Below are 19,190 nucleotides of genomic sequence, written 5' to 3'. Positions count from 1 at the left end.
ATGAAGCCACGGATGGTTATCCCCATGGGTGCTCTTTCCCCACAGATCACAGATAACTCAACACAGCTGTCCACTCATGGCTCCTCAGCCATGAACACTGCGTACCAGAGGCTATGCTCTACCTCAACACTAAGATTGCCAAATATTCTTCCCTGGCCTTGAAGGTATGAGTAGGTCAAGAGATGAAGACTCAGGCTGTGGGAAGAGGGGCTCAATGGGTTAAGAACACTTGCTGCCCAAGAATGAAGACGTGAGTTCAACTTCCTAGTACCTGCGTCAAAAAGGCAGTTGTGGCCAAGTCTGCCTGCAACCTCAGTGCAATAGGAGTCAGAGACAGGAGGATCACGGGGGCTTGCTGGTAGCCAGGTTGGTCAATGAGAGACCTTGTCTCAAGGGAGTAAGGTGGAGATGGAAAAATCAGGATACGTTATGTTCTGTTTTGGACTCTGTGTGGGCAAGTATACATATACGTATACATACATGTGAGCATACATGGCATACATCACACACACACTCACACACACTTAAAGGCAAGGAAATATTAAAAAAGGAGAGGTGAAGTTCCCAAGTGTAGCCCTGAGCCAGGGAGTTGGACAAGGGTAGAAATTATCCCCAGTTGCTCATACCCCTACACTGGGAAAACTTTAGGGTACACATTCTAACACAGCCCCTAGGCCAGAGTTTCTAGGGCAGCAGAGACAAAGGATGAGAGCAGCTACTTACCAGCCAGTGTGAGGAGCTCTCACCTTAGCAAGTGGGATACTAGAGCAGGGGGAAGTGAAGCAGAGAGCACCCACGGGCAAGGCAGCCAGGGGCTGGCTCCTGCTGCAGGCAGACACCCCTTCCTGCATGCAGGATGAACCAAGATGGTCCTTCTGTGACGCTGGGGAGAGGGTCCTCCACACACTTACGTGGAGGCTCTTCTTTGGCACAAATCCCAAGCAGTGATGACCCATGAAGGCGAGGTTGATGAGGAAGTACAAGAACGCAAAGAAGCTATGCAGCCACAGGAACTTGCTCCTGCGGAGAGAATGGAGCACAAGACTCATATTGCTGCAGGCCTCCGGAGCTCTACCCCCATCATGCCATCAGTATTCCTAGCCATCCCTCCCATGGAGACCATGTCTCTAGACTCACTCCCCCACAATAGGACTCCCAGGGAACCAGATCCAGGGGTGGGGGTGGGGGAGGGGTACTAAGCTCTTTTGTTTGTTTGTTTGTTTTTTGCATCTTCTCACCAGACCCTCAGGGTGGTTCTCTGACCACCCACTCTCATTTTATCCATAGGGAAAGGGGGGCCAGAAGAGTGGCTAACCTGCCTAAGGCCACAGGGAGAGGAGCCATAGTTGCCCATATACATAGACAGCCATCTGTCACCCACGGATGCCCAGTAGGCTGAGTGAGGAAGTACTGGGTCGTATGTAGAGAGACAAGGGCCACACAATCTCACTGCCTTAGAGTAGAGGGCTGGTGACCACTGGGCTCTGTGTCTACCCTTGCATGCACCTCACAGGATGCTGTCTCAAGGTATCTGAGCAGAATTACCATTTGGAAGCTTGAGTGTCAAGACTTGAGGAGAGCAAACCAGGTCTACTCCTTCTGTCTCAGTGCCTGACCAGCCACAGGCGTCCACCTATCTAAATAGATGGCTAGCCACTCAAATCCTGCACTGAGACAAGGGCAGGTTCTTCAAAGAGTCTGTCAGCACTGTGCAGTGTGGAACTGTGCGCGCCGAAGGCTCTATACTGCTTTATAGGATTCCAGTTCTTGGGAAGAGGCACGAGACACTTCAGAATGGCTCAGGGAGGTGCTGGTAGCTCTGGTTCTACCGATAACACTGAGTTGGGTAGAGTTGGCTGGTGGAGGAGGGGAAAGGCTTCCACAGCTACCTTCTGCTGACCAGAGAGCTCTAGCAAGGCTAGTCTGTTCTGAGGCCATAGGCAGGATGGGGTGGAGATGGGAGACAGGTGGGGATGGGGTGGGATGGATTCCACTGACACCTCCGGGAATGGCTTCTGAAGTTTGGTCAGGAATTTGGCCAAGCCACTTAGTGAACCTTAACACACACAGGCAGGGCCACATCTGGCTTAGTTCAGGTTGGTGTAGCTACCAGCTGGGCGGGTGGGGTCCTGGCTTGAGAATGGATATTACCCATGCTTAAGGACTGAATCTGGGGTGAGGCTTTCCTGAGATGCAGAAGCAGTAGGTGGCAAACCTATCCTCTGATTCTTCTGTCCTGCTGTGGACACCAGAAGTGCAGTCTGGTGGGTGGGTGAGTCACTCCATTAGTTGAGGGATGTCTTGTCAAGGATACTGCATCCTGAATACTCCACTCCCACCCTGCTCCAGGGTCTTCCCAGACACAGATTCACTAAGTGTGGTTGATTTTATGTCAACTTGACACAAGCTAGAGTCATCTGAGAGGAGGAAACTTCAAGGGAGGAAATGCCTCCATAAGATTCAGCTGTAGGGCATTTTCTTAATTAATGATTGATGGGGGAGGGCCCAGCCCATTGTGGGCAGTACCATCCCTAGGCTAGTGATCCTGAGCACGCCATGATGAGCAGCAAGCCAGTAAGCAGCCCTCCTCCATGGACTCTGCATCTGGTCCTGCCTCCAGGTTCCTTGCCTGTTTGAGTTCCTGCCCTGACTTCCTTCAATGATAGTGGAAGCATAAGCCAAATAAACCGTTTCCTCTCCAATGTGCTTCTTTGGTTGTGGTCTTGGTCCCAGCAATAGAAACCCTAACTAGGACACTATGCAAATAGGACCATTTCTATAGTCCTCAGGAATGGTCAGTATGGGTACTTCCACTCATGACAGATGGGGAAACTGAGGCATTACGAGCCCTGCCCCACCAGGAGAATGTAACTTCTGGCATCCCACTCGGGCCCTGGATTCCACAGACACCAGGCTTGCCTCGTCAGCACAGAGCTACTCAAGCCGGGCACCACACTGTGGCCCTTCTTTCCCTGCTAGCACCCAGCCAGTAGAATGGGAGTGAAAAATCAGGTACCTACTCTGTAGAGACATTGACAATGGTGGTCCGACCAAAGTGACTGTTCCAGTCTGAAAGCAAGAAGAAAGGGATAACCTTAGTCCTGGCCTCTACACTGCCGGCAGTTACGGTGGGGACAGAACTCAAGGTTTTGAACAAATGCCAAAGACGCAGAGAGACATAAAGCCTACATCTGCTTTTCCTTCTGGTCCCCAGACTTGTCTCCAACTTCCAGCAAAAACATTGTCCCCCCAGGGGGTGCTGACTTGGGCTCTCATCTGTGGGACCAAGTGTCTGTGGGGAATCCCCACAGCACAGCTGGCATGGAACAGACACCCGGCAAATTAGCTTTGAGGGAACCAGCTGGCTGATGACATTAGCAATGCTGGCCACAGTCCCAACAAGAGGCCTAAATTCCAGAAAATGGGACGTTGTCACATTGGAACAAAGTAGATCCTTTTGGCTACATGTATTACTCTGTCTGTCCAGACAGATCCAGGCTTCATAGACAATATAGGAATCCTGCATTACACTGTCACCGCCACGTTCGTGCTTGGGATGAGAGTCTCTTGTGTCAGGGACACCCCCTCTGGTGCTGCAATCCAGGGCATACTCAAAATGCTACCGTGGACTCATTCAGGTCTGCCTCTGGTTGAAGAGAAACAGGGCAAACCCAAGGAATGAGGTAAAATTGGCTTCCATCTGGACATCAAAGGAACCACCGGACACCGGCCTTCCCACAGCTTCATCCCTCCCACAGTTCTAAGGAAGACCCAGTTGCTGTTCCGTGAGCTTCCACCGAGTACTAGGTACTTGGAATACCTCTCTCTCCGTGTCTAAAACAGTGGAAGGAACAGATTCCAAGGGTGAGATACTTGGTTAGCTTGGGAGAAGGTATTTTTGTGGGCAGTAGATATGGGGAAAGGTGTGGAACCAGGCAGGGTCTTTCTAACTTAGGACCCAAGCCCTCACTCACAATGCTGCCCTGTTACAATGAGTGTGGGCAGAGGTCCTACCAGACAAATTCTACATGTACAGGGCTCTGTGTGTCCACCAGGGTACACGTGAGGAGAAGCAGGGTCTCAGAAGCTTCTCCAGTGAGCCACGCATCCTCCAAAGGCACGGGGGCCATTTATAGACAGCTCTAGGCTGAACTGTGAGCTTGTGCTCTCCCGGGCCTTGGATCAGACAAGGCTCCAGTCTGCACATGGGAGAACTGATGCATGGTTTGCCTAAGGACACATGACAGCTGCCTTCCAGGGAAAGAACTAAAAGCCAGACTTCTAGGCCCGTGGGGCCCAAGTTTTATCCACCAGCCTACTAAGCCATGAGTGGCTCAGGGCCAACATCCTGCTGAGCTCTGCCTACCCAGAACAGTTCCAATGTAGTTAATAGGCAAAATGATGCCCAGGGAGGGAATGCAGAGGATGAGCACAAAGATGATGAGGTGGTACTGGAACGTGATGTAAATGCGCGCATCATCCCCGCATTTGTTGATCAGGTCCCGGTCCCTGCGAGAGACAGAAACAAGAGCATTCCTCAGGTACCAGGGAGACCACTGCTTGTGTGGGGGTAGGCAGAGGAAACAGTGGGAAGAAGACCATCTATTCCCAAGTTTTCATCTTGGGGAAGATATTGCCCTTCTTCTCAATGCCTCAAGAGCGCCTGGAGGGTATGTCAGATCACAGGTGCATCAGAAAGAGACTGTGCTATAGGCACAGGAGGCAACCCAGAGCCCTGTGAACTCAAGAGGCAGACAGCCCTCGAATCCTTCTGCAAACACTCCAGGCTTGTGCTGCTGGCAATGGACACAGCACTACCCATGACGCAGGTGTGTCCCTTCAAAAAAAAGTTCTCTGTTTCTCAGTTCCTTCACCTCAAAGGCAATACCTAAAAATGACACTGCTAGGCTGGCCAAAAGAAGAAAGTAGACAGTGACCAAATGTAGGTGAGGGCAAGGGTGTTGGGGACGTTCCTCTATGGAAACTGAGTATATACATGAGCCAGAGAGCAGCTGGCCTTAGCTACTGAAAGAGAATGCACGTACTCTCTAGGACCTAGCAATTTTACTCCCAGGAGGCATCCAACAAAGATACAGCACACTTATCAAGGGCTATGGGTAAGAATCTATAGATTCATGATTTATAACTGCCCTGCCTGCCTGGATGTGATGTCAGAGCACTGTAGATGTTTTCTTGTCATCTCTGCAATTAGGAGGTAGAGGCAAGAGGATTAGGGGCTCATGGTTATCCTAAACTACATCGTGAGTTCAAGGTCAACCTGGGCTACAAGAGACCCTGTCTCAAAAAGAAATAGTAAGGACTAGAGAGATGGCTCTGACGTTAAGAGCACTTGCTGTTCTCCTAGGGAGCCAGGGCTCAATTCCCAGCACCCAAATGGCAGTTCATAATTGTCTGTAACTCCTGTCCCAGGGGATATGATGCCCTCATACAGATGTACATGGAGGCAAAATACCACATAAAAATAAATAAATCATTTTTTAAAGCAGAAGGATAAAAGCAACAAGTGCTTAAGTTGGAAAATATAAAGGAGAAAGAAGCTTCTACAATCTTATCAAACCTAAAATGATTTATAAAGATTTATTCATTGTGTGTATGTATGCATGTCTACATGAGTTTGTGTGTGGGGGTGTCCTTGGAATCGAGAGGAGTTGGGTCACCTAAAACTAGAGTTTGATGGGGAGTACTGGGTACCAAACCTGGGTCCCTTACAAAAAACAGCAGGTGCTATGATGTTAATTAAGCATTTTGGATGATTTCCCTTTGTTTCTTGTGCAAAGTTTTCTTAGTGACAGTTATGGTTTGAAGATGGTTTGTCCCCTCAAAAGTTGCTATGGAGTTTGGTGACCACCATGAATATGAAGAGTGGAGACTTGATAATACTGTTATAGTCGGGGCCTTTAGAGCAGGTGAGGAGCTCAGGGTATAAAACCATGGTAAAGTGGTCACAAGACACACCCATGTGGGTAGGTATGGGCATGAACCCCCACACATGCAAACATACTCCCAACCATGTGATCTCCTCGTTCATGGGTTCCCCACACCTACCTTCTAGGCAGGCTCATTGGTTCCTTTCAATTTCAAACATTCTAGTTTGAAGAACATTCTAGAATATCTAGCGCAGGATGCAGATTTTTTTTTTCAAACATTATGACAAAAAAAAAAAATGTACGAGCACCTCTTTGAGGTTTTCAGTATCTCAATTTAGAGACTTCCTCAGAGCTTCTGACTCTCTATCTGTGACTCCTTGCCCTAGACTTGAGAATTAAGTCCTAAGAATGGGGTCTTTGAGAACTGATGAGAAGCCATGGGAGAACGGGGACCTGCCCTGCTTCAGGCTTGAGATGCCAGATCTGATCTTGTGAAAGAAAATTGTATCTGAACTGTGGATACAGTGGGGGAGGGAAATGGAAGGGGGAGTATCCAGGACTTTCCCCCACCCCCGCAAAGGTGGACAGAGTGGAGGGCTGGACTGGACAGGACTAACAAGATTCTCCTTCCTGGGTCAATCATCCTGCCTCCAGCTCAGGGGCTGCCTTTATTCTTTCTATTACTCACCCAGTACGAGCTCCCATGCCTTTCTCCCATGCAGTTAATTCTGTCTGCTTTAATATCTTTCCTCCTTTCCACTGGTCTTGAAGACTTGCAGCCTCTACTGTCACCTCTTCTGACATTCTCCTCTCTCTACACCCACCCACACCTTACTCCTTACACTCCCACCAGGTTCAAGCCTGTGTATGTCACTGTAAAATAAACCAAGCAACTCCCTCAAGCACCCCATCTTGTCCCCCCCCCCCGTTCTCTATACTATCTTATTTCCCTCCTCTCACATGCCTCTTGGGAAGTAGGCTCTGATCTCCATTTCCACACTTCAAACATCTGCTTACTCTAGAAATGCCTCCTCAAGACAGACCCAGATCACTAAGGTCAACAGCCTCCTCTGACGGTTGTCAGCCATGCCTGTGTGGACTTGTGTGATCTCATAGCCTACAAGAGTCCCCTTCCTCTTCCCCTCTCACTGAGGCCTCGAGGAACCTTTGCTGATCCTGTCCCTTAGGTGATCCAGCTGTTTCTGTCACTTCAACTTCAATCTCTAAGGCTCCATCTGTCAAGGCTAAAGCCTCCATTCTGACAGCTTTCCTAAGCTTTACTGCTGTTGTTTCAACAGCTGGCTGGTCACCTCACATGCTTGCCTGGGCCACAGGCCCTTGTTTTCCTTCTCCCATCCTCTCCACACAAACGAGACCTCCAAATCTCCCTTTAAAAGCAGGCCATGGGGGCTGGAGAGATGGCTGTTAGGTTAAGAGCACTGACTGCTTTTCCAAGAGGACCTGGGTTTGATTCCCAGCATCCACATGGCAGCTCACAAGTGTCTGTAATTCATGTGTGTGGTGCACAGATACATATATACATATACATATACATATACATACACATACACATACACATACACATACACATACACATACACATACACATACACATATACATACACACATATATATTATATTATATATATATAATATACATATGCAGGCAAAACAATACACATAAAATAAACGGGTTTAAAAAAAAACCTTGGCATTTTAAGCTGGGTGTGGTGGTGCATGCCTTTGATCCCAGCACTTAGGAGGCAGAGGCAGGAGGCTATGGCTAGCTTGATCTACAGAGTGAGTTCCAGAACATCTAGGGCTATGGAGAGAGACCCTACCTCAAATAAACAAACAAACAAACAAACAAACAAATAAATACTGATAAATAATAAATAAATAAATTTAAACTTGGTATTTAAGCTAGATGTGGTGATGCATGCTTTTAATCCCAGCAGTTTGGGAGGCAGAACAGAGGCAGGAGGATCTCTGTGAGTTCAAGGCCAACTTGGTGAGGTCTACATAGTGAGTTCCAGAACAGCCAGAGCTATGTAGAGAGACCCTACTTCAAACAAACAAACAAACAAACAAACAAACAAACAAATAAGATTAATCCAGCCATCGCCTACTGGCTGTCACCAGGTGATTCCCTCCTGTGTCCCTGACCACTTTCCCAATCCAAGTCATGGCCACCTTTTACCTGGGCCACTGCAGTAGCTTCCTTAGCGCCTTGACTGTGGACTCTTTCTGCTGCTGTGCCCTCTCACATGTCTGCCTGTGGATCAGTCCCCAGAGACTCCATACCCAGGCACAGTTCCTCCGGATCCTTTGGCACTGTTCTCTTCCTGCTAACGTTACCATGGAGCCCTGCTCTTAGCTACACCAGAAGATTCCCCAGTACCAGTCACTCTCTACTCACCTCTGTCCCCAACCTGGCTCACATTGTCCTCTCCTTTTCATGTGACCTCCACAATTGCTTCTTTGGAGATTTTTTTTCTATCCTTCAAATCCCAGCTCAAAAGCCACACTTTTCCTGAACCCGTTGGTGAGACTTCCTTCTCCTTTTTCCAAATGTTCCTTTGCCTGGCAGATGGCAAGCACCCATTATAAAGGAGACAGAGAACTCTGCTGGCCTTTGCTTCTCTGAGTAGAGTAGACTGCACAGGAGGCAGCACTCAGGGACTCTGGCTGAGCTATCGCTGCTCAGTGAAATGTCTAACTGTCATCTACTGCTCCCGTGGGTGTTAGATGTGATACAAAGCCTCACTTTCCTGCCTTCATTGATGCTGTGATCCCTGTGATCCTACATTCCTCTGGTAGGAGCCTTGGGGTGGGGTGGGGTGGGGTGGGGGTCAAGATGAACATGAATACACAGAGCTTGCACAGTGACCTGCAGGCTCAGGCACTCAAAAGCTACACATAGGAGTGCAGTAGCACAGTGACTGTACACACAGATGTGCAGCAGCACCATGCCCTGAATCTTGCGCTCTCACTGACGCCACAGAGACACCCACCATGTGAAATCTTGTTGTTTTACCAATACTCCATCTTCCCATCACTTTCTCTTTCCCTATACATACCCATTGTATTTGTGATGGTCAGTTTGATACAATCTAGACTCCTCTGGGAAGGGAGTCCCAAAGACGGACTGTCTAGATTGAGTTTAGGCAAGAGCATGTCTAAGATTGTCTTGATCACATTGATTAGGCGGAGAGACATGCCCTCTTTAGGTGGCACCATTCCTTAGGCAGGGGATCCTGGACTGTATAAGACTGAATAAAACAAGCTGAGCATTAGCCTGCAGCATCAATTCACTGCTTCCTGCTCTTACTGTGGGTGTGATATGACTAACTGCTTCAAGTTCCAGTTGCCTCCACTTCCCAGCTGTCACCTGAAATTGGGAAACAAATTAACCCTTTCTCCCTCAAGTTGCTTTGGCAGGGTACTTCAGGTTTGTTAGGAAACAATCCCAAGATTACATGCCAGCAATAGAGAAAATCCAGAAAGTTGACTTCAAAGTCCCTCTGGGGGTTTCCTCTCTCCATCCCTGAGGATGTGGTCAGTTGAGTGAACCTACCCATCCCACCTCTCTTCCTTTCATTCCCATGCATAGGAATGACAAATGTCCCACGATGCTTCTGCCTGTGAATTTGCCAAACCTACAGACCTACATCTAGTATGCACTGCCTGCCGGGGGAACAGATGTTCAGACATGAGCTATGGTTTGGATGTGGTTTGTTCTCCTGAGGGTTCCTGTGTTAGATGCCCGGTCTCCACTATGTTAAAAAGTGGTAGAGCTATTAAGAGAAATCTGGGAAGTATTGCTTCCAGAAGGCAGCTCTCACTGGAACCCATACATTATTTCTTGCAAGGATCAGTTATAAAAGCTTGTCTCTGGGGCTGGAGGGGCTCAGTGGCAGGATGAATGCTGCACAGGGCTCTGGGCTGGACTCCCAGAACGATTTTCTAAAAAGAAGGCAAACCTGCACCAGACTTCTGCCTTGTGGTCTGGCTTCCTGCCTTAAGACATGATCTTGCCAATGTGTGTGACACCATCCACACAGGGGCCACACCAGAGCTCAGCAATGCCAGCACCATGCCTTTGAATTATCAGAATTTCTAACTTCATATGCCTCTTTTTTTTTTTTTCTTTAAAGTTACCTGGCCTTCAGTATTTCATTATAGGAACAAGAAATATATTGATTAAAATACAAAAGAAAGCTAGGCATGATACAGGTGCAAAATTGTAATCTCAGCAATTAGGCAACTGAAACAGGAGGATCATAAGTTGAAGGCCAGCCTGGGCTACACAGTGAGGCCTTGTCCTTAAAATATGTCTATATCTATATCTATATCTATATCTATATCTATATCTATCTATATCTGTATCTATAATAAAGATCCAGATCTTTGAGGTGGGAAAATCCACCTTTAATCTGCTTTAATCTGATTAAATTAATCTGATTAAATTTATATAGGCTGCTGACAGCCTATATAAAGGATATGGAAGAAGGAAGCTTTCTGTCTGTATGCTTTAGTGCTTGCTAGCCAGCCCATTCCTTCATTGGTGTTAGAGCCTACTTCTTCAGGATTCCAGCATATACTGAAGTCCAGCAGAGAGATCTAGCCTCATGGACTGAACAACTACTGGGTTCTTAGACTTTCCATTCATAGGGATCCATTTTTGGATTAGCTGGACCACAGTCTGTCAGTCATTCCAATAAAGCCCCTTTATATAGAGAGATTCACTCTATAAGTCCTGTTACTTTAAAGAATCCTGGCTAATGCAGTCTTTAAGGAGTGGTGAGGCTGCACCAGGTATAGCAGGTGTCACCTGGCAAGAAAACATACTGGCGGAGGATCAGGAGATGGGCAATATTTAGAGAGAGCCTGGAATTATATATGGCTCAACACAGAGGCAAGGAAAGGCTGAGTACATGCATGCATGTGTGTAAGTATGAATAAGTATACATGTCAGTGCATATGTGTGTGTATCTGTGTGTGTATATGAATGAGTCTTAATGAGTGCACTGCCTCTATGCATGATTGTACATGCCTGTACACATGAGAACACATATGTGTGCCTGCATGTCTTTGCACTAAGGGTGTAGCCAAGGCTCACTCTAATAAATGTTTGGCATTGGAGAAGTGAGAGAGAACACGTGTCTTGTGGTCTGGTTGTACAGAAATCCAGAAGGTGAGGTGGGCAAGGTCCTGCTTTTGCCACCCAGGCTCAGGGAAGGGACATCTGACCTTCTGCTCCAGGTATTTGATCCTTCTTCACAAATATGGTGTATGGTGAGCACAGAGACCAAGCGGGTGTGCAACAATAGCTTTTCCTGGAGTCCACAGACTTGCTTTTGTATTCATGGGAATAGTGGTTCTGCTTTAACATGGGGTCCTTCCCCAAGGGGGAAGACAGGAGTCAGGGGCAGAGTGCTGTGCTCAGTACTCATGTACTGAGCTACAACTTGGGAAAGGACTCTGCCTACACTAGGAGAGGCTGTCCTCCAAGGAGGGTCTACCGATCTCTGCAGCCCCTTCCTATCTCACCTCAAACCCTGGACAACACTTTCCGAATCTCCAAGAGTGGCACTTACCTCATGGTTAGGCTGTTGAAGAACCAGGAAGAGAAGCCCTGGGGGAAAAGGAGAGAAACTGAGAAAATGCCAGCTTGGGCTACTTTGCCCAGTTATGGGGACCCAGAGAGCAAAGGATATGTCAGAGGTCTCCTCCCATAGAGGGGACTTTCTGGCATGGGGTAAATACTGAGGGACATGTCTCCATGGAAGTGAGCGGACATCTTTGCCATTCTGATACAGGGAATGGAGCCTGGAAGGAGGGCTGGACAGACTCCTGGATGGATGGGTGCTGCTCCTTTCTGTCACTGTGGCTTCCTCCTGAGAAGTCCCCGTCCCCCTACACATGAGGTCCAGTGCTGTTCATCATTGAGTTTACCTTCAATGATCAACTGGCCAATGGGGAAATGATGCAAAAGGAGCTACTTAAAATTCTCTTAAGACGATGGATATGGGTGTTGGCAGAGAACTCTGCAGTGTCTTAGCGCCATCTCTGGTGCCACATGCAGACAGCATGAGAACAAGGCCAGCTCAGATGAGAGTGGACTCCAGAGGGGCCCTATTGGCAATGCTGGACTTCTGGTATCTAGGTGTACCCGAAGCAGCTGTTTCTCTTGAATTCCCCTAAAATTGGGCCTTAAATGAGCCCTTCATTGTAAAAACAGTTTGAGTGAGCCTGGGCTCTTGCACCTCAGTGTCTTGTTTCGTTGAAGAGGCCTTTCTCCTGGATCTTGCTGTCTGGAGTTTCTAGGTATCAGGGGGAAACAGCCTTAGCTGCAGGGAGGTTGTGGGGAGCCCCAAGAGGAGATTCAGATTGGGAAGGGTGTCTGTGAGGGTGCTCTGAGGTCTATGGCTCTCAGTTGGCAGAGGTGATAAGTGCCTTCATGTGTTTAAGTCCCTCCAGGGTCACAGAAGGTTAACAAAAGCTTGGACACGGTTGCATCTCTGGACTGGCTCTGTTTTGGTTGTGTATATCTTTTCTGTGGCAGGCCCGCTTGACAAGCAGATCTCTAGAACCAAGGGAGTGGAGAAAGATCTTCCCTAAAAGGGAGCAGAAGGACAGGCCAAAAGAAAGTCCATTGTTCCCTTGGCACAAGGCCCAACTTCTAAGTTTGAGTATAAAGTGACATTCCCCTCCCTTTTAAAGACTCCTGCGTTGAAGGCTTGGTCCCAGCTGGTGACACTACAAAGATGTGAGCATGATAACATCATTCATGGCTCAGTCCATTGCTGGTCACAGGTGAATGAGCTGTTACCAGGTGCGGAGAAAGTAGGTCAGTGGGGCACACTTTTGAAGAGTGCATCTTTTTCCTCACTTCTCTGTCTCCTGCTCCTCAGTAGGGCAGTCAGCTGAGCACACATTTGAGCCCTCTGACTCTGAGCCTGAACAAACCTTTCCCCCTGTGGGTTGTCAAGCTGTGACTAACACGATGTCCTTGAATCCAACACCTTGCAGAAATGTCAGTAACTGAAATGCAGCCAGTGAACAAGACGCTTCCTCTCTTCTTAGCCCACCCTACAGGGAAGGGCCACCAGCTGCCAGGAGCCCACTCAGCTGATGAGACTGAGTGACAGCTTAGCACAGTGGATATGACTCTGTCCCTATCCTCCACATCCTACGACATAGGGGTAATAACAAATGCCTGGTTTGCATGAGCACTCCAGGGGGACCCACTTGGCTGAGAACCTTCACTGCTGTAATGATCACCTCCGTGCGCCTGCTCCCCTCCTGCATAATGATTGCCTTCTTACTTTTTCTTTTTTTCTTGTTTATTTAAGATAAAGTCTTACTATAGTTCTGGGTGGCTTAGAACTTACTGGGGTGTCTAGACCGATGGCATGCTTCTTAGTTTTTTAAGAAAGAAAAATAATCTTTTTAGCATTGCAAAGCATACACACATAGGCACAGGGCAGCATGTCGGGAAATAGCCTGTGTACAATGCAAGGCCAGTGCCACTGTCCCCTTTGACCCTGAGCCTCCCCTGAGGATTGACACATTGGATGGGGCACAGCCTGACAAGAGGAAGACCTGGTCTCTTGAAGGGGTGGGCCACAGAAGAAATGTGCTTCCACCTACCACGCACAACAGGTTGGTATTTACAACATGGGCTTGACTGGGATGCAGGGGTCACTAGGGGAAGCAGACACCGAGAGCTGGTTATGCAGGTGAGGGGGTCATTCCAGACAGGGTTAGGGATGTTAAAGGAACGCTTTCTCCTTGAGCAGAAAACACAAGTTCTGGACCTACACAGGTTGGTCAGGATGCCGAGGTGAGGAGACTCAGAAAAGGGCCACTGGAGAAGGAGAGGGAGGAAATACACAGGAGGTTCTGAGATGGGAAAGAAGCAACATCCACCACTGTGGAGACACAGATGGGATACGGGGCAAGGGAGCAAACCGCCAGGCCATGGAAAAGAGACATCTGCAATGGATTGCAAAAGCATTAGGAAAAACTGAAAGCAGGCCTAGGAGAACCTGTGTCTCAGTTCACAGGCGTGGCTCTGGATGCAGATGGGAGATGGATGAGATGGGAACAAGGGAGGATCTCAAGGGATCACTTAGAGCCGCTGAAGCCACCCAGGCAAGAGGCTGGGGGAGTTGGGCAGGGCTGGTTGGGTTGAGATGATCAAAGCAATGTAATTCAGGAAAGGAACCGGTCATGCTCAGGTGCCTGGGTAAGAGCGAGGTGGGGCAAGGAAGGGCTGAGCTCAGGGATTAGAATGGGGTGAAGGGTGTCCTGGGACTCTTTGAGCGTATCAAATTCCTGCAGGGTATTTGTGCTACCTTGAAGGTCACTGAAGAGGACAGGCTAGAGAGGCCTTCAGGACTAGCGGGAAGGAAACGTTTAGAGGTAGCAGTGTGGTGATGTCAGCCAAGGTTGGAGAATGGAAGTCATGTCTCAGAGACAGAGAACATGGAGGGGACTTGGGATAGACAGGGGACTACAACATTGGAGGACTCTGCAAATCAGAGGTAGGAGAAAAATAAAACAGCATGCCATAGACCCAACTGGATCAACCTGCTGAAGGCAGAAAGATCCAGCACGTGTGACAACCTCTTTTGACACTGTGGTAGAGCACTGCCATCTACAAATCAGCCGGGCCATATTCATAGCTACCCGGGGACACGTGCGACCCTCAGTCCACAGTTTGGACACGCCTCTCTTTCTGAGAGACAGGCTAGGATGAGGACTGAAGAGAGACCAAAGGACTTAGAGGCAGTGGCCGAGGGCCACGATTGGGCTAGGGGCGCTGGTGGCGTCAGGGGGTGATGAGGTATTTGAGGAGTTGGGGAGGACAGAGAGGGGAGGGAAAGGCTGCTGTCCGATGATGATGCTGATCACACAGACAGTGTGGTGGCCCTGAGGGATAGAGTTGTCCGTTGCTTCTTCTCTTCTCTACCAGGTTTTTGCTCAGATGTCATGTTCTGTCCAGCACCATCCCTGACCACCAACCACAATGCTGCTCTCACCCTGCACTATTGTAAGCCTCTCCTGTCCCCCTTTCCCACCATGCATTCGTCCATGTCCTGTATACTAACTACCTGCTTGTCTCCCAGCCCTGGAAGAAAATACCATGAGGCACCACTTGGTCCATGGTGTCTATTGTCCATCTCCTGGTCCCACATACCACAGGTACCCACAGAAACTGGTCAAATGAACGGCAAGGTCGGAAGGCCACAGAAAAGAGAAAACAGGACACAGGCTATGTTGGGCAGGGCTGGACAAGATTGAGAATCCCCGCATGATGAACGGAAGGCATTCTAGGATCTAGGGGTGGTTAATATTTCCATATTTCTGGTGGGAAAACTGAATCTGGGAGGGTGAAGAAGCAGTTACTACCCTGAGCCATGACTGCCTGACCAGTCTGGGGTCCCTTGGGGTCCAGACCACTCTCAGCACTCACCCTGTCCCTGCGTTCCGCCTCCAAGGAAACCTCTGAGGGAGATGACTTCTCACTTTGCTCCCCGTAGATCAGCGAGGTCAGGCTGGCCGCCAGGAAGGGAGGCAGGGAGATAGAAAGAGAGAGATGAGGTTCTCAGGCACCTGCCCAGCTCCCTATAGGTTCTCGCCGTGAGGGACAGCGGCTGCTCTTTCCCATAGCTGTGAGCCACAGGCCTTAGCTTTAAGCTGAATGAGCAGATCTGGGTATAGACAGAATCCCTGCTGTCAGGTGTATAATGAACTTTGGGAGTCGAGCCATGGGTTCCAGAAAGTCAAAGACCAGACACAAACATGGCTTTGTGCCCAGTGATGGCTGTCCTTCACAGTCCTGTGCCCTCCTCGTGGTCAGTGCAGGGGCAAAGGCAAGGGACAGGATGCCACTCGCTGATGAGACACTTCCTGCAGCTTCGGCAGGAGACCAGGCAGTGTCTCCTAGGGGAGTGGGGCTCCCACCATCGTGCCCCACTTTACCTGTCATTGTGTATCAGCAGTGCCAGCCTCCCGTAGTCCCACGCAGCTTTCCGGAGGAAGGAATAGAGCAGGACAACGAACTGCAGACCCGAAAAAGCAAGCGGAACGGGAGACTTCGCTCACATACGCCTTCTTCTGCACCCCCCCCTTCATTCCCATGGCAGGGGGAGAAACACCCTATCCCTAAAATCTACAGAGCCCACCATATCAGATAATAAGCTGTCTTGGGAGGAACTGTCCCTTTGAGCTGGGCATCTCCTGGCACAGAGTAGATAGATGGTCAGCTTGTTGAATGGAGGAGCTGAGGGTGTGTCTGGCGTAATTAAAACGAGAATACCCCCCACCCCCGTGAGAGAACCAACAAGGGGACAGAGAAGGAAGGTCCAAAGGAAATAGACTTTTCTCCGATGGTGTAGAGGGAGCCTCAGAAATTCTGCCTGCCTTCCAACCCCAAAGCCCTCCCACCTGGGCCACCTAGGCTGCACCATTACTGTGGCTGGTGTGCTTTGAACTGGGACTCCCTACTGTATCCCTTGTCAGAGCTGCACAGCGTGGATCCTGTCTTAGACCTCCCCGTGTCTCTCCCATGGCACCCAAGACTTACCACCCATAAGATGATGTTGAGTACGAGCACGGTGGGGATCCCCCCAAAGGGCTGCCCCTGGAGGACAGTGCTCCGCGACTGGAAGCACTCATTCACCGTCATGTTATGAAACTTCTGGTCCACGCTGTCTGGAAAGGCAGACATCCTGGGCACACGGAGGCTCCCAGCCAGGCAGAAGGTCTCAGTCAGACTCTGGGACTGCTCCCCACTCTGCAAAACACACAAAGCTGCTGGGGAGTATGGGGGCACGCACCATGGATGCCAGCCAATCAGACTGGGGGACATGTGGAAACCCAGGGGCCAATGCTAGATTTAGAACTATCAAGGGAGAAGAGCTGGCCCATTCAGTGGCACCAGCCATCTACCATGAGGTTACAACAGTCTAAACTTCATGGCTGTGCAAACAGAGTAGTTCCAACTCCCCGGGTGATTCCTTATTTTGTACTGCTTGACCTAGGAAAAAGAGGACCCTGGGGATGCAGAATGCCCAGTGCAGGGGATGGCTCAATAACTCCCTGTCTAATGTAATTTATTATGTGTGTGTATATTGGTTGGTGTGTATGTGCGCATGTTTGAGTGTGTGCGTGCCCGCAAACACACAAGCACATGCCAGTGGACAACCTTAAGTGTCATTCTCAGGAATGGTTTGTATCTTTTGAGACAGGGTCTCTCACTGGCTTAGAGCCCATCAATTAGGCTAAACAGGCTATCCAGCACATCCCACGGGTTTCCCGTTTCTGCCTCTCCAGCGTGGGGATTGCAACCACAGGTCACCACACCTGACACTCTTATGTGGGTCCTGAAGATTAAACTTGCGTCCTCACGCTTTCTAGGCAAACACTTTGCTGACTGAGCCATCTCCCTAGCTGGTAAGCTCCCTGTCCTACCTTGTCTTGGAACCAAGAAGACCAGCAACTGCTGGGGTCCACACTCATTCAGTGAAGCTGGGCGTCCTGGTAAGCCCTAGATACAAAGCCAGTTACAAGCAGACCTTACCCTACCCAGAGTCTTTTGGCTCTCGTTCAAGAGAAGGCATAATTAATTAATTAATTAATTAACTCAAATACTTTGTGATCAACTGCCTTGTGCCACACTCGTACTGGCTGTATGACTCCTCGGTGACTGTGGAGAATAAAGAGCACTCCTTCCTTGTAGCCTAGTGGGGAGACGCATACAAGGGGAGGATCAGTAACCACTGTAGGTACAAGTCACCTTTCGCGTGTGTTGGAAAGCACTCTCCTAAACAGAGGCAAAGGTCTCCCAATGTGTTGAGGGACAGACTCTGTGGCTGGGCAAGGGATGAAGAGGAGAGGTCCTAGAGGCAGGAGGTCACCTAAGTTTTAAAGAATCCTTTTAATTGAGGATACAGTGATAGAGTAGGGACAAATAAGCAAAGAGAGGACCCTTGGGGTCCAGATGGTGGGAATCTGGGCAGGGCTGGCCTCGGGAGGGTTGTGAGGGGCAGCTGGACACTTTGAACACCGAGTCAGTAAGAGTTCCTAGCCAACTGGATGGTGAAGATAAAAGGTGGTGAGAAGCCAGGATGATCTTGAGGGTTCTAGCTCAAGAAACTGGAAAAAATAGAATGGAGTGTCGGTCATTGGCTGGAAAGATGGGGAAGAGGGCTGGCAGCAATAGTTTGGCTGGATGAGTTAAGACAGTGGGTGCAGATCCAGAAGACAACTTGGAGGTATCAGCATGAGACAAAGGCTGTCAGCATGAGCAGCTCTCAGAAGCAAAGGACCAGATCACTGAAGGAGAGAAGAGACAAGAGAGGGGTCAGGGCAGAAGCCAGTGACTGGGCAACAGTGGGTAACTGTCCCGAGGAAAGGTACCACAACCCAAGACAGGGCTTCAGTGGGACCAAGGAAGGGCCAGGGAGCTGTAAGGAAGAATGCAAAGGATTGCTGTCCACCACAGGCCACTGCTGGGGAGAAACAGCTGCTCTGAGGGGCTGCTCAGGAACTCCAGGAGATGAGGAGGCTGAGGGACTGGGGCATCGTTGCACTCTGCAGGTTCTGTGACACCAGAGCTCAGCTCTGACAATTACTCCATGCCCAGTGATCTTCAGTAAGGCACCAGAGGTCTCCATGCCTTGGTTTCCCCGTCTGTCACATGAGGATGGTGACAGCAACTGCCACGCTCTGCGGCGCTGTTGGGAGTCTAGAGAGATGAGATTCGTGGGCCCTACAGAGCAATGACTGGAACGTGGGAAGCGGCTTGTAAAGTCTGTAACAGGAGCTGTGGATGTGAAGTCCCTGGAGGTCCAGGGCTGTCATCTCAGGAGCCAGGAAGGATGGGAGGTGGGGATGAAGGAGAAAAGAGAGCAGAAGATGAGGTGGTCTGGGAACTGAGCTGACTAGCAAAAGTAGCTGCAGACCATAGATCAGTGCTACTCTGAACCTAGGGGGAGAAGCTTCCTTTTGCAGTGGGCAGCAGGCAGCGCGGCCAGAGTGCTGCTGGCCACTGAGCCCTAAACGGGACATTTATATCAACTAACCCACCCCTCAAGGTTCAGGAAGCATTGTAGAAGATGGGATGGAAAAAGTAAGAGCCAGAGGATGGGAAGGGGGCTGCAAGATGGCCAGTGTACCCATCAACAATCAACATTCCGGCATGCAGGGCTGGCCTCTAGTTAAGGCTCCTGGAAGAGGAGAATCATCTTTTCTCAGGGGCGTACCTTTTCTCATAGGCTGCCCATGCTC

At 49.5% G+C, this 19,190-nt stretch overlaps 1 protein-coding gene across 5 annotated transcripts in view; it reads right to left on the bottom strand.

Moving 5' to 3' along the window:
* The window catches only part of Tmem63c (transmembrane protein 63C), a 68,058-nt gene that overhangs the window by 21,590 nt on the left and 27,278 nt on the right, over positions 1–19,190 (bottom strand). For all 5 annotated transcript variants that reach the window (XM_029484268.2, XM_021179426.3, XM_029484270.2 and 2 more), the window contains 7 exons: positions 16,486–16,695; positions 15,882–15,961; positions 15,373–15,454; positions 11,489–11,526; positions 4,367–4,509; positions 3,021–3,069; positions 912–1,020 (listed from right to left, as the gene is read on the bottom strand). In XM_029484268.2, coding sequence (XP_029340128.1) covers positions 912–1,020; positions 3,021–3,069; positions 4,367–4,509; positions 11,489–11,526; positions 15,373–15,454; positions 15,882–15,961; positions 16,486–16,629 — 645 coding nt within the window. In that variant the 5' untranslated portion in view covers positions 16,630–16,695. The remainder of the gene's footprint in view (positions 1–911; positions 1,021–3,020; positions 3,070–4,366; positions 4,510–11,488; positions 11,527–15,372; positions 15,455–15,881; positions 15,962–16,485; positions 16,696–19,190) is intronic.

Source organism: Mus caroli, unplaced genomic scaffold (genome assembly GCF_978045245.1).
Source record: "Mus caroli unplaced genomic scaffold, Mus_caroli_1 scaffold_14, whole genome shotgun sequence".
NCBI lineage: Eukaryota > Metazoa > Chordata > Mammalia > Rodentia > Muridae > Mus > Mus caroli.
Note: the sequence above shows the minus strand (reverse complement) of the source record. Positions and strands in the feature narration are given on the sequence as shown.